At 36.0% G+C, this 13,301-nt stretch overlaps 1 protein-coding gene across 1 annotated transcript in view; it reads right to left on the bottom strand.

Annotated features, from left to right (window-relative positions):
• Positions 1–1,610: 1,610 nt before the first annotated feature.
• The window catches only part of Hmgs (hydroxymethylglutaryl-CoA synthase), a 285,981-nt gene continuing 274,290 nt past the window's right edge, over positions 1,611–13,301 (bottom strand). Inside the window, exon 10 of the mRNA XM_076210939.1 lies at positions 1,611–2,671. Within this exon, the coding sequence (XP_076067054.1) occupies positions 2,628–2,671 (44 nt within the window). The 3' untranslated portion in view covers positions 1,611–2,627. The remainder of the gene's footprint in view (positions 2,672–13,301) is intronic.

Here is a 13,301-nt window from a genome sequence, read left to right as displayed (position 1 = left end):
GAACCTAACCACCGTAAACAGTAAATAAAGCTTTAATGTACTGTATAAAAGAGGGAAAATACACGAAAATAAAGATACATGTATTGCTGGACATTGTACATACAGTACATGTACGTATATGTATACACTTTTGCTTAACGACCAATTCGGTTAACGACGGCGCGCTGGTCCCAATTGTCGTCGTTAAACGAGTGGTTGTAATCAATTGCTATACCAGGCAAGCCATGCCAATTCAAAGCATTAAGACAGTGGAATGCTCACAGCACCAAAACAAAAACAAGCCACTCGACCTGTACCTGAGGTATATGGAAAATTCCAGATTTTTTGGCCAAAAATGGGAGGTCGACCTTTACACGAGATCAACCTATAGACGAGTATATACAGTATTGAGAAAAAGACACACAGAAAAGAGCTGTATTTTGCCACGTGTAGGGTTCATTCTTGCATGTGGCTAATACACCCATTGTCCCTTTAAACCTACTTAGCACATGTTAGTGAGTGCCAACAGCTAAAATTAACTTTCCTACATATTTTTAAATAGTGTTGGAATGTAAATTCATGCAAAATGATTTTTTTTCTTAATTAGCTTTCCAGACCATCAGATCCCCCTTAAGCAGTTCACTCTAAACACCTCCCTACCTTCTGCCCTTTTCCTCTTTTTCCACTTATCCTCCACTCTCATCTTACTTTCCACTAAAAATGATCTGATATTCCCCCACTCTCCCCCCTTAGAATATGTACATCCTTAACTCTTCCTATTGTACTCCTGGTTACCACTATATAGCCCATTAATGCTCTATCTACCAGCCTTCCATCCACCACCCTCTTCCATGTGTACTTTTGCTTGACTTTCTTCCAAAACACTGTATTTGCTATCATCAACTCTCAAGACACATCATCATCAACTCTCCACTATGATTTTTCCTCGAACTCCACACTTCCCAAACACTCTGTCTATTGGTTCATTTCCTACCCTAACATTAAGGTCTCCCAATACAACTACATTGACATTTCTCCCTAATCCCTCTATGCACTCATCCATCCAAAGAGCCTCCCTTTCCTCTACACTCTTCTCACTACCAGGCCCATATGCACTTACAAAAATCATATTCACTTTCATCCACATTAACCTTGAAGAAACCTCCTTCCACTCCACTGCACACTTATCCCTTCACTTACTAGTACAGCCATCCCTTCTCTTCCTCGTCCTCTTCACTCCTGAAAACCTCCCAACTACACTCCCAAACTCACACTCGCCCCTCCCTTTCAACTTAGTTTCACTCAGTGCCAACACATCCATCTTTCATCTCACATTCATACTGCGTATCTATTCCCTTTTACTCTCATCTGTACCACACCAACACATATCAAAAGACCCAAACCTTAAGGTACTGGTTGGAAAATTCCTAGACCATCTTATGCCTTTACTTTTTTTAGGAATGTCCCCTGTGGGGCTACAGGTAGCAGGATTCCTAGTCCTATCCCTGTTCTGTTTTTTGTCGCCTCGTATGACTCAAGTGGGAAGACTTGGTGGCAACATTCTTTTCCCCCACCACAGTGTTAGGCAAAAAAAAGAAATTGAATATTCAGAGATATGGTACTTGACAGTAACAAGGGGTGGGGAACAGCATAACAGAGGGACAGTCGCAATATAATCAAAGTGTCATTTCTCTATGAACAGAGATTTCCTCTATCATAAACAAAATGATGTGTGGCTCTGGTCTGTACGGGCACCCCATATAGACCCTCAAGTATCAGCTGCATGCTATTTTGCCACAATAACATACAGTTGTAAAAATAATGCCAAATAATTCCTATGTGCACAACTACTCCAGCCATGAAAATGATGATCAGAGTTCTTTTTACAACTTTCAGGCTGTATTACAGCAAAATAATATTTCAAAAAGTTAAAAATAATAACATGTGTTATTCAATTTATTAAAGAAATATAAATTGGATTATTGTTAAACTATCAAGAATAAAATTATATTACCTGACAACTCATTAAAACAGCACTATGAGGCTGTACTAAAGCAACATGGTATTTTAAAGTTACAAAATAGGTAAATGTGTTCCACTACTTATAGAATGAGCATTATACTTTTTATATATTAGCAAGAAAAATCAAGTGCCTGGCAACTCTTTCTAAAGATGGTGATTATAAACTTCAGCATACTCTTCTTTTCAGTTCAACTGATATTTAATTATTTTTCTGTTTACTTATAAATATCTAATGTATATAACAATACAAGTCCATTATATCTGTACATATTACTTTATATTCTACTTTTTTATAACCAATCTTGTTGAGCATACAGGTGAAGTAATCTCAGATCTACACATACTGGTAAGTATACCTTGTGTTTTGCTTGATAATTGTGTTTATAACTACTCATACGCAAAGGATTGTTTTATTATAGTGAAAGCACACTCAAAAGTTCTTGAGTGTTAGTAGTCATAGTTCTCTCTGTCTGTCTCTCTCTCTCTCTTTATTTTTAAGGAATTGACAGAAAAAATAGACAAATAGTATAATGCCTTAGGTGAGATCATTGGAAATTATAGCAGTGGACTGAATCATGTGTCTGGGAATGCTCCTCTGCCCTGTAGTAGACCCTACTTCCGATGATTTAAGCTCCTCCTGCATAACATTGTTGGAAATGACACCTGTAACCTTTGGAAAAAACATTACTGGTTGTACAATAAATTTTCAATTTCTAGAAGAGCTCATATAACTTATATTAAAATCAAACAAGCCATCTGAAAACCCTGCATCCTGAGACCAATCTTGCTAATATCCACCATATTAAGCTAATGGAAAGACCAGTAGTAGAAAGAAATGTGACTAAACTACCCACCACCCAAAATCAACACAAATCAGAGGGTCACTCCACCAACATGTTGCTTCCAAACATCACCTAACAAGTGCTGGAAGGATTTAACAAGAATGCTCCACTAGAAGGAATGGTTATGATAACTATATACATACACAAGGCATTTGGTATGTTCCCAAACATATGCTGTTACAAAAGATCAAAGGGATGATGGATATAACAGCAATGGCAGGAAGTGGCTAGGTAGCTTTATAGCTGGTAGAAGGGGCAGTGACCCAAGACAGCCAGATATCTGGAATAGAGAGACTATTCAATGAAATTCCCCACAGGAGTAATATTCTCACCTATAGAGAAAAAAGAAAGGCTGGAAACAATTCATTGTATTTCATCAGTTCTTCACCCTTGAGACCAAATGACCAGGAGCTGTAGCTCACAGCTCCTACCCAGTACCACACAAGAATATTGTAATGCATATTACTAGCCTGAGAAAATATCAAAATTATAAACTGGAAGCAAGGTTTCTATTCAATTATTGCTTTCATACCATCATAAAATTGAAAGATCATAGGTCAAATAATCACAAATCAGAGTATGTCCTTATATACATAAGAGTATATACATTTAGAAGTGTATATAACCTGTATAAAGACTGAATAAATTTGCAAGGTAATTTCCTGAGTGTTACCTACCTAAAAAATGTACAGGTACAACACCCACTTTCTAGGTACTGTTGGTTTGGAACCTCTTATAATCCATCCAAATTTATGAGCTGGAACCTTCAAATTCCCATAGCCACCAAACTAATTTACTGGGCAGCCATAGATGACATTAAGTATAACTGTATTCACTTGGATTGTTTACACTTGCTGGTGGGGGAGGCCATCTCAATTCTGAGTTTCTTAGATTATTTTGATTGCATTTAACCTTAACTATGGCTTGTAAGGGAGATGAGAGGGACACTAGTGGTATCAAATGTAAACATCAGTATGTATTAATTCCCTAGAAAATTGAACCACTGAGAAAACTGGACTGTGGTGTTTCAGTACATAAGATCTGTGAAGAATATGGTCCCAGTAAATAAATTGTTTATGATATAGAGTGTGCTGACCAAGGTGACCACCCTTAGTCCAGAAAAATCAGTAATCCAGAAAGGCTTTGGGACTAAAGGTTCTGGAAAATTGATGTTGTACCTTTAACATAAAGAAATAAATGCTTACAACTGGTTATAAGACATTCTTTTTAACATCATCATTAACTGTAAAACTATTTGTTATTGTATGCATTCATTTAATTTTTCACTAAAAGTCTGTTAGGTTTTAATTTCTACAAAACATTACATACAGCTTCTGATGTAATAAACAATAAAATAAATAAAATGACTGACTGGCCATGTATCTGAGATTATAAAGTATCTACTAAAATATACTTCAAGTTTGAATGATAAATAAACCATACTGATGTAGAGATTTATAATACAAACATAGCGCTGCAAACTGTTTTCTTTTCAAAGAGAGACATAGAAAGAGTAAAAGTGAGTGAGACAGAGAAACAAAGAGAAAGAGACAGAGACTGAGATAGAGCAAAAAAAATCCTGTGTGTGTGTAGTTGATTGACACCACACCCACAATGAAGTATGTATTATATATATTGACTTGATGTGCTTTACACTGGATGACACTGGACCCACCACTTATACACTACACTACCAAGGTATGTGAAGGTTTCCAAGACCTCAATGCCCATGCCACATCCATGGATAGACTGAACTGTGCCATTCAGTAAGCCCTCAAATGCCTGGACCTTGGTCTTGGTCCACCAGACCTGTAGTGCATGCAGTCTCACCTCCCAATGCAGTGATTCAAAGGCTGCAATAAGGACCTCCAACAACTTTACAATAAGGACAGCATTATCAACAATGACAAGGTCAATGACCTTAGTATTGCAAATAGATGCTCTACAACAACAATGATCAAGAATTCTGTCCAATACCCAGTCCATGCAGGTGTTGAAAAGTGTTGGGGCAAGGATACACCCTTGCCTCACTCCTGAGATAACAGGAAAGAAGCTGGACATGTCTCCTCCATACTCTGTAGCATTCTCTGTTCCAGAGTACAGTATAAGCCAGACATCAAGTAAATAATGCTCGCAGGAATCCCATTGATCTCCAGATGATCCCAACGTACCCCACAATGCATCAAGTCAAACGCCTTCTGGAGATCAACATAAGTTGCAAAAAACTCCTGTTGAAACTCAGATCAGCACTCCACAAAAATATAAAGTGCTAGGATTTTTTCAGTTTCTGACTTACCTGGCATAAACCCAGAGTCCAAAGGCTTCTGAAACTTTAGCGCATGTTAATGAACCCATATCAGCAACAGATGAACAAGCACATTACCTGGCTTAGTGAGCATTGTAATACTGTGGTAACTGTTGCAGTCCTTCTGGTCCCCTTTCCCTTTCCAGATAGGGATGACCAAAACTTTTTTCAAGTTAGATGCAATGGTATTAGACTGCCAGACAGCAGACAGTACTGGATGCAACCTGTAGATCATTGTCTCACATTCAACTTTCAGCAACTCCTCACTTATGTTGCAGATACTAGCTGCCTTTCTACCTTTCAACTTGCACCCTTTCTGACCTCAGTTTGAGAGGGCAGAAATTCATCTATCAGTGCATTGGCAACTGCCACCTAAACATCATAAAGGGAAAGCTGTCCACTTCAAAGGTCATCCATGAGCTAAAAATTAGCAAAGGGACTACAACCCTCCACACCTGACACTAATTGCCTATCAGTGGTTTGGACTGTGCTCTTCTGGGTCACTGATTTAGAGTAGAGTTTCTTCAGGGCTCAGTAAGCAGACCTGTGGTTATTTGCATTTAAATAGCCCTCAATCTCTTCAGTGATTACCTTAAAATACATATTATCCATCCCCATGAGATCTCTAGTCTGCCATTTCTGAGTCCTGAATTGGTCCAGGTTCTCAGCCATTCTGGCAGCACGACCCAGTTCTACAGCCTCTGGTGTCTCCCAATGCACTCCTAAATACCTTTCAGAATTTCATGCTTGAAGGTGTCCCACAATTCTTCAGGGTCCTCAAGAATGACAAGTATTTCAGAATGACTAGAGATTACTATCACATACTCCTGGACACAATTTGACATATGAACAAAGATTGGACAAACTCGAACTACCTACCCTGGAACAAAGAAGAGAAAGAGGAGATCTGCTAACCATATACAGAATTATGAAAGGGATGGAAGTCTTTGATAGAGATGAATTATTAAAGTGGGATAGAAGAAAAATTAGAGGACACAAAAAGAAACTTAAAAAGGATAGTTACAGAAGAGATCTAAAAAAAAAAGCTTCCCACACAGAGTGATAGATATCTGGAACAAACTGAATCAAGAAACAGTAAGTGTAAAAAGTATACAAGAATTTAAGATCAAACTGGATGCTGAAAGATACAAAAGTGGGTCACTATGAGCATAGCTCTCTTCCTGTAAAATACAACTAGGTAAATACATGCATTCTTCTCCGGATAAAACCTAGGTGGATTATATCTTGGGATTCTCCTAAGTTCAATACAGTGCAGAGGTACCTTTCTCAACATTTAATTCAGTGATCCAAATTAGAGTCCCATCCAGGGATGAAAAAATTCAGCACCATTGCACTGTAAGCTGGCATTCCAATTCTGGTGGGCAAGGAATTGGGACTGTGTGTGAGATCACAACATTACCTATAGGTCAGGCTATATATGAGCTCTGAGCTCTCATCCAGGAGGGTAGTAGCTGTCGATCATGACTCCAAGATGTGATCCAAGACTGTAGCACTCTCCCCGTAAAATACAACTAGGTAAATACACACACAAATACACACACTTTCGTCGGATGGACAGCGAGAATTGGAATTCCGAAGAAAAAGGAAAATCTACGTGGATTTCAATGTCAAGGAAGTACCTTATTGCATTTATAGGGAAGGGGAAAGCTCATGGTGTAGTGGGAAAGTGATAAAAAAGGAGAAGGGGAGGGATTATTGAGGGAAATGGAAGGAAATGAGGAAGAGGGAGACATGGTCCAGGAGGCCAGGCGTCTTGTAAACAAAAGACGGACTGATGATGACGATTTCGGTGATGACGGGATCAACAAAAATGTAAAGATTAGAAATATAGATAAGAGCAGCACAGTGGAAGGTGATGATAATAGTTTCCAGGGATTTAAAGAGGGTGGGGGGATACCAACCTCCCCCGATTAGCAAGACTAGAGGAAAAACTTGATAAAATGACCAAGCATTGGGAAAATAGGTTCGGTAACGTAGCCAAGATTGCGCAGAGAGTTGAAAGGTTGGAAGAACTAGAGAAGGCGAACAAAAACTTAACTTTAGAAATAGAAGAATTAAAAAGACAGTTAAAAGAAGTTAAAGAAGAGAATGAGGAATTAAAGAGGAATAATAAAGACAATAAAGAGGCCATAGCAAAGGAAGCACAGGGCTGGAAAAAAATCCAAGAAAACAGTAAAGTTGCATTTACTGACATAATTAAGCAACAAATGAAAGAACAAACTGAAGACTCAGTTATTAAAGTGATGAGACAGAAGAATATAGTAAGAGACTTAGCAGACAAAAAGAAATGTTTATTTATATTAGGAATGGAAGAGAAATTGAACCAAAATAGAAACACAAGAATTAAAGAGGAAAAAGAAAAAGTAAACAGTTTACTAAAATTAGTTCAGGAAGATGAACCTGAAATCATGAAACAAATTGAAGAGATGTGTAGAATCGGAAAATATAGTACAGATAAGACCAGACCAATTAATATTAAATTCAGGTCACAAACAACAGCAGAGAATATCTTAGCAAAAACAGGGAAGCTAGCAGCAAGTGAACAATATAAAAAGGTATGGATAAAAAGAGAAATGAATAAAGAGGAAAGAGAGGAAGAAAAAATGAAAAGACAAGAAGCTAAAGAAAAAAACGAGAACAGAACGGAGTCAAAAAAAGAAGAATTCTATTGGAGAGTAGTGAATATGAAAGTGAGGAAATCGACCATAACAGAAACAAAAAAGAAACAGAAAATACAATGGAAATAACAAAGTTAAGAGTGTCCTACACAAATATAGATGGATTAATAACAGGACCGAATGAACTGAACGAGTATCTGAAGGAAAAAGAACCGGACATAATGGGAATTGTAGAGACAAAATTAAAAGGTCCACTACCACCCAACAGCATAGGACACAATGCATATAATTATTGGATTAGAAACAGAGAGATAAAACAAGGGGGTAGAGTTATGTTTCTGACTAAGAAGGATATAAACGTGAAGAGTGTCACATATGGAAAGAATAGAGATGATTATGATAGAAGTAGAAGACAGAGATAAGGGCAGAAATTTTGTAATAAACTACGTGCCCCCAAAAACAGCCTTGTAGGAAGAGAGTGAACATAAAAGTATGTTAGAAGACACAAGGATAACATTAAATAAGATAATGGAAGATGGAGGAAGAATAGTTATGATGGGCGACTTTAATTGCAAAGAAGTCTGCTGGGAAGAGATGACAGTAAAGGGTGGAGAAGACTCATGGGGAAATGTTCTACTTCGAGATGATTATTGACCACATAATGACACAATGGATTCAAGAGAACACTAGGTATAGAAATGAAGAACCATCAAGACTAGACCTAATAATCACACCAGAACCTGAAATAGTGGAAAAGATAGAATACCAGGCACCAATAGATAAAAGTGACCACATATTTATAGAACTAGAACTAAGTGAGAAAAAATACATGAAAAGAAATGAACAATATAGAAAAGGAAGATTGGTGGATGATTTTTTTTTTCTTATAAAATAAGAGCATTCTTTCAAAATGAAAACTGGGAAAGAATACACAAAGATACAACAGTAGAAGAGAAATGGAATATTTTGACAAAAATTTATAAAAAAAAGGAGTGGAAAAGTATGTCCCAAGACAAAAACAAGAAAAAGAATATGTAAAGTGCTGGTACAACAAAAGTTGTAAGGAGTTAAAAGACAAAAGAGATAAAGCTTGGACCAAATTGAAGAAAGACAAAAGACCTGAAAAATGGAAAATATATACTATTTATAGAAATGAATATGTACAAGTGTGCAGAGACGAAAAAAGAAAATATGAAAAAGATGTCATAGAAAAATGTAAAGATCAACCAAAACTATTCTACAGATTTGTAAACAACAAACTGAAAAACAAACAAGATTTGGAGAAATTAAGACAAGGAGTTGAATACACAGAGGAAATAGAAATGGCAGAAATTATGAACAAACATTTTAAATCGGTGTTTACAAGGGAGAACATACAACCTGGAGAGATCGAATGGGAAGAGAAAGTCCCCCCTATGAAAGAAATAGAAGTAACAAAAAACGAAATAATGAAACACTTGAGTAATCTTGATGTCAGAAAATCGCATGGACCAGATGAAATAGCAAACTGGATTTTGAAAGAATGCAAGAATGAACTGGCAGACAAAATACAAAGCATAATAAACAGTTCCTTGAAAGAAGGTAAAGTTCCAGAAGATTGGAAAAAAGCAAAAATAGTACCTTTATACAAAGGAGGAAATAAAGAGGACCCTACAAACTACAGACCAGTCTCTATAACAAGTACAATAGCAAAAATCTGTGAAAGAATTATCAAAAGTAGATGGGTAAAGTATTTAGAAAAAAACAATGTACTAAATCCAAGGCAGTTTGGATTCAGACAAGGACGATCATGCGTCACCAATTTAATATGTTTCTATTCAAGGCTAATAGATATAATACAAGAAAGAGATGGATGGGTGGATTGTGCATTTCTAGACCTAAAAAAAAACTTTTGACAAAGTACCACATAAGAAGTTTAAGAATTTAGAAACTGAAGGAGGAATACAGGGCAAAATGCTTAAATGGATGGAAGACTTTTTGCAAGAAAGAAAAATGAGAGTAGTGATAAGAGACAAACACTCTAACTGGGATGAAGTAATAAGCGGTGTTCCACAAGGAACAGTTTTGGCCCCAATAATGTTTGCTATATATATTAATGATATGGATAAAGAAATTGAAAGTTATATGAGCTTCTTTGCAGATGACGCAAAACTGTTAAAAAAAAGTGAACACGGAAGAAGATTGTGAGTCACTAGAGAGATCTCAATAAAGTATGGGAATGGAGTAGGAAGTGGGAGATGGAGTTCAATACAAAAAAGAGTAGTATAATGGAATTTGGAAAAAGCAAAAAAAGAATAGAAGGATCATATAAATTGGGAGAAGGAATAAAAAAAAAGTAGAAAATGAGAAGGACCTGGGAGTCATTATTATGAATAATATGTCACCTCAGAAACGTATAAACAAGATTTTTGGAGAAACTTATAATTTAATAAGAACAATCAAAGTGGCATTTACATACCTGGATGAAGAAATGGTGAAGAAAATACTAATCACTTTAATAAGACCAAGGTTGGAATATGCAGGAATGATGTGGTCACCAAGTACAAAAAAATCTATAACAAAACTTGAAAGAATACAAAGAGCAATTACAAAATTGGCACCAACACTCTCAAAACTATCATATGAAGAGAGACTAGCAAAACTTGAACTACAGACACTAGAGCAAAGAAGAGAGAGAGGAGATTTGATAACTATTTACAGAATCATGAAAGGCATAGAAATTATTGATAGAGAGGATCTAATAAAATGGGATGAAAGAAATACAAGAGGACACAGAAAGAAAATCAAGAAAGACAGCTATAGAAGAGATCTGAAAAAAGAATAGCTTTCCTCACAGAGTAATAGACATTTGGAACAAGTTAGATGAGAAAGTAGTGTGTGCAAAAACAATACATGAATTTAAAAATAGTTTAGATAAAATGAGATATAAAGATGGGACACCACGAGCATAGCTCCCCTTCCTGTAAAATACAACTAGGTAAATACACACACACACATGCACTGTTCACTATTTATGTGAATGACATGGATGATGATGTGGAATGTTACATGAACTTTTTTGCAGACAATGCTAAATTGTAAAAATCAAAATGGATTGCAAATCACTACAGAGAGACTTCAACAACATTTGGAAATGGAGTCAGAAGTGAGAAGTGGACTTCATCATTAAGAAATGTAGCATAATGGAGTTCAGAGAAAAAGTAAAAAAAGAATATCAGGACAATATACAATTGGAACCAAGGAGGTAAAGAAAGTGGGATCTGAAAAAGACCTAGGAGTAATTATCTCAAATGACATCCTCTGATAAACAAATAAACAAAATTGTCAGAGAATCCTATAACTTGCAAAGATCAATAAAAGTGGCATCTACTTATTTGGACGAAGAAATTATTAAAACAATATTAGTCACACTGATAAGGCTTAGACTGGAGTTTGCTGTGACATTATGGTCACCCAGTACCAAAAAGAATATAAAGAAAATTGAAAGAATCCAGAAAGCAACCACAAAAATGGCTCCAGCACTTTCAAACTTGTCATATGAAAACAGACTGAATTAAATGAAGTTGCCAACTTGGAAACAAAGAGGAGAGAGAGGTGATTACTGACCACCTATGGAATCATGAAAGGGATGGGAATACTTAATAGAAAAGACTTACTAAATTGGGACAAGAGAAACACAAGAGGACATGTAAAGAAACTCAAAAAGGATAGTTATAGAAGAGATTTGAAGAGGAACAGTTTTCCACACAGAGTGATGGACACTTGGAACAAGCTGGACGAAACAATAGTGTGTGCAAAAACCATACACAAATTTAAGAGCAAACTAAACACTGCGAGATACAAAGGTGGGACACCATGAGTGCAGCTCCTCTTCCAGTAAGATACTAGGTAAATACACACTAAAGGAAGAGATATATATGGAGAAAAATGAAAAATACAGAAAAGGAAGATTAAACGGACTTTGGAAAACTTAAGAAATTCTTTCAAAATGCAAATTGGGAAAAAATCTACATTAAAGAAACAAAAGTGGAAGAGAAATGGACGATCTTGATGGAAATATATAAAGAGAGAAAGCTTGGAAATGATAGAGAAAAGATAAAAAAAAAAAACCTGGAAAATGGCAAATATATATATGTAAACTAAAAGTGTGCAAAGAGGAAAAAAGAAACTACAAAAAAGACATAGTAGAAAAATGTATAGATCAACCCAAACTATTCTATATGTGAATGGTAAACTTAAAAATAAATGAGAAATGGTGAAACTATACCAGGAAATACAGAATACACACATCTGGAAAAGGCTGGTCATGAACAATCACTTTGAGTCAGTTTTCACTAGAAAAAAAGTAAAGCATTGGGACAAAGGAAGTGAAGTGTGATCTCTCCACGTGAGGGAAATAATAATAACACAAAAAGAAATAATAATTCAATTAACGAAACTTGATGTTAGCAAATCACACGGCCTGGACAGAATTGCAAATTGGATACTAAAAGAATGTAAAGAAGAACTAATGGACAAAATATATAACACAAGTTGCTCACTCAAAGAAGGAAAAATACCAAAGGACTGGAAAAATGCCAATATTGTACCAATATATAAAGGAGGAAACAAGGAAGAACCAACTAATTACAGACCAGTCTCCCTTACAAGCACTGTAGCCAAAATGTGAGAAAATTATCAAGAATAGATAGGTAAAACACCTGAAAGATTATAATAAACTTTAGACAATTTGGATTCAAACAGGGAAGATTATGTGCTTTCCTAGACTTACAAAAAGCCTTTGACAAACTACCACAAAAAAAAAAAAAAAAAAAAAAAGGAAAACATAGGAGGGATACAAGGTAACATACTAAACTGGATGGTAGAAAAATGAGAGTAGTGCTCAGACAAAAGTGTTCAGGTTGGGAGGAGGGGATTAGTGTAGTTCCTCAGGGATCAGTATTAGCTCCAATAATATTCACTATTCATGTGAATGACATGGATGATGATGTGGAATGTTACATGAACTTCTTTGCAGATGATCCCAAATTGTTGAGGAAAGTGAAAACTGAAATGGATTGTGAATCACTACAGAGAGACCTAAACGAGGTTTGGAAATGGAGTCAGAAGTGGGAAGTGGACTTCAATATTAAGAAATGTAGCATAATGGGAGTTCAGAAAAAATTGAAAAAAAAAAATCAGGACAATATACAATTGGAACTAAGGAGGTAAAGAGAGTGAGATCTGAAAAAGACCTAGGAGTAATTATCTCAAATGACTTGTCCTCTGATAAACAAATAAACAAAATTGTCAGAGAATCCTATAACTTGCTAAGATCAATAAAAGTGGTTTTTACCTATATAGACAAAGAAATGGTTAAAAAAAAATATTAGTCACACTAATAAGGCCTACACTGGAGTATGCTACAACACTATGGTCACCCATTACAAAAAAGAATATAAAGAAAATTGAAAGAATCCAGAGAGCAGCCACAAAAATGGCCCCAGCACTTTCAAACCTATCATATGAGGAGAG

Source organism: Oratosquilla oratoria, chromosome 28 (genome assembly GCF_046742065.1).
Source record: "Oratosquilla oratoria isolate Oo_2021 chromosome 28, ASM4674206v1, whole genome shotgun sequence".
NCBI lineage: Eukaryota > Metazoa > Arthropoda > Malacostraca > Stomatopoda > Squillidae > Oratosquilla > Oratosquilla oratoria.
The sequence above is the reverse complement of the archived record's forward strand: the minus strand, read 5'-3'. Positions and strand labels throughout refer to the sequence as shown.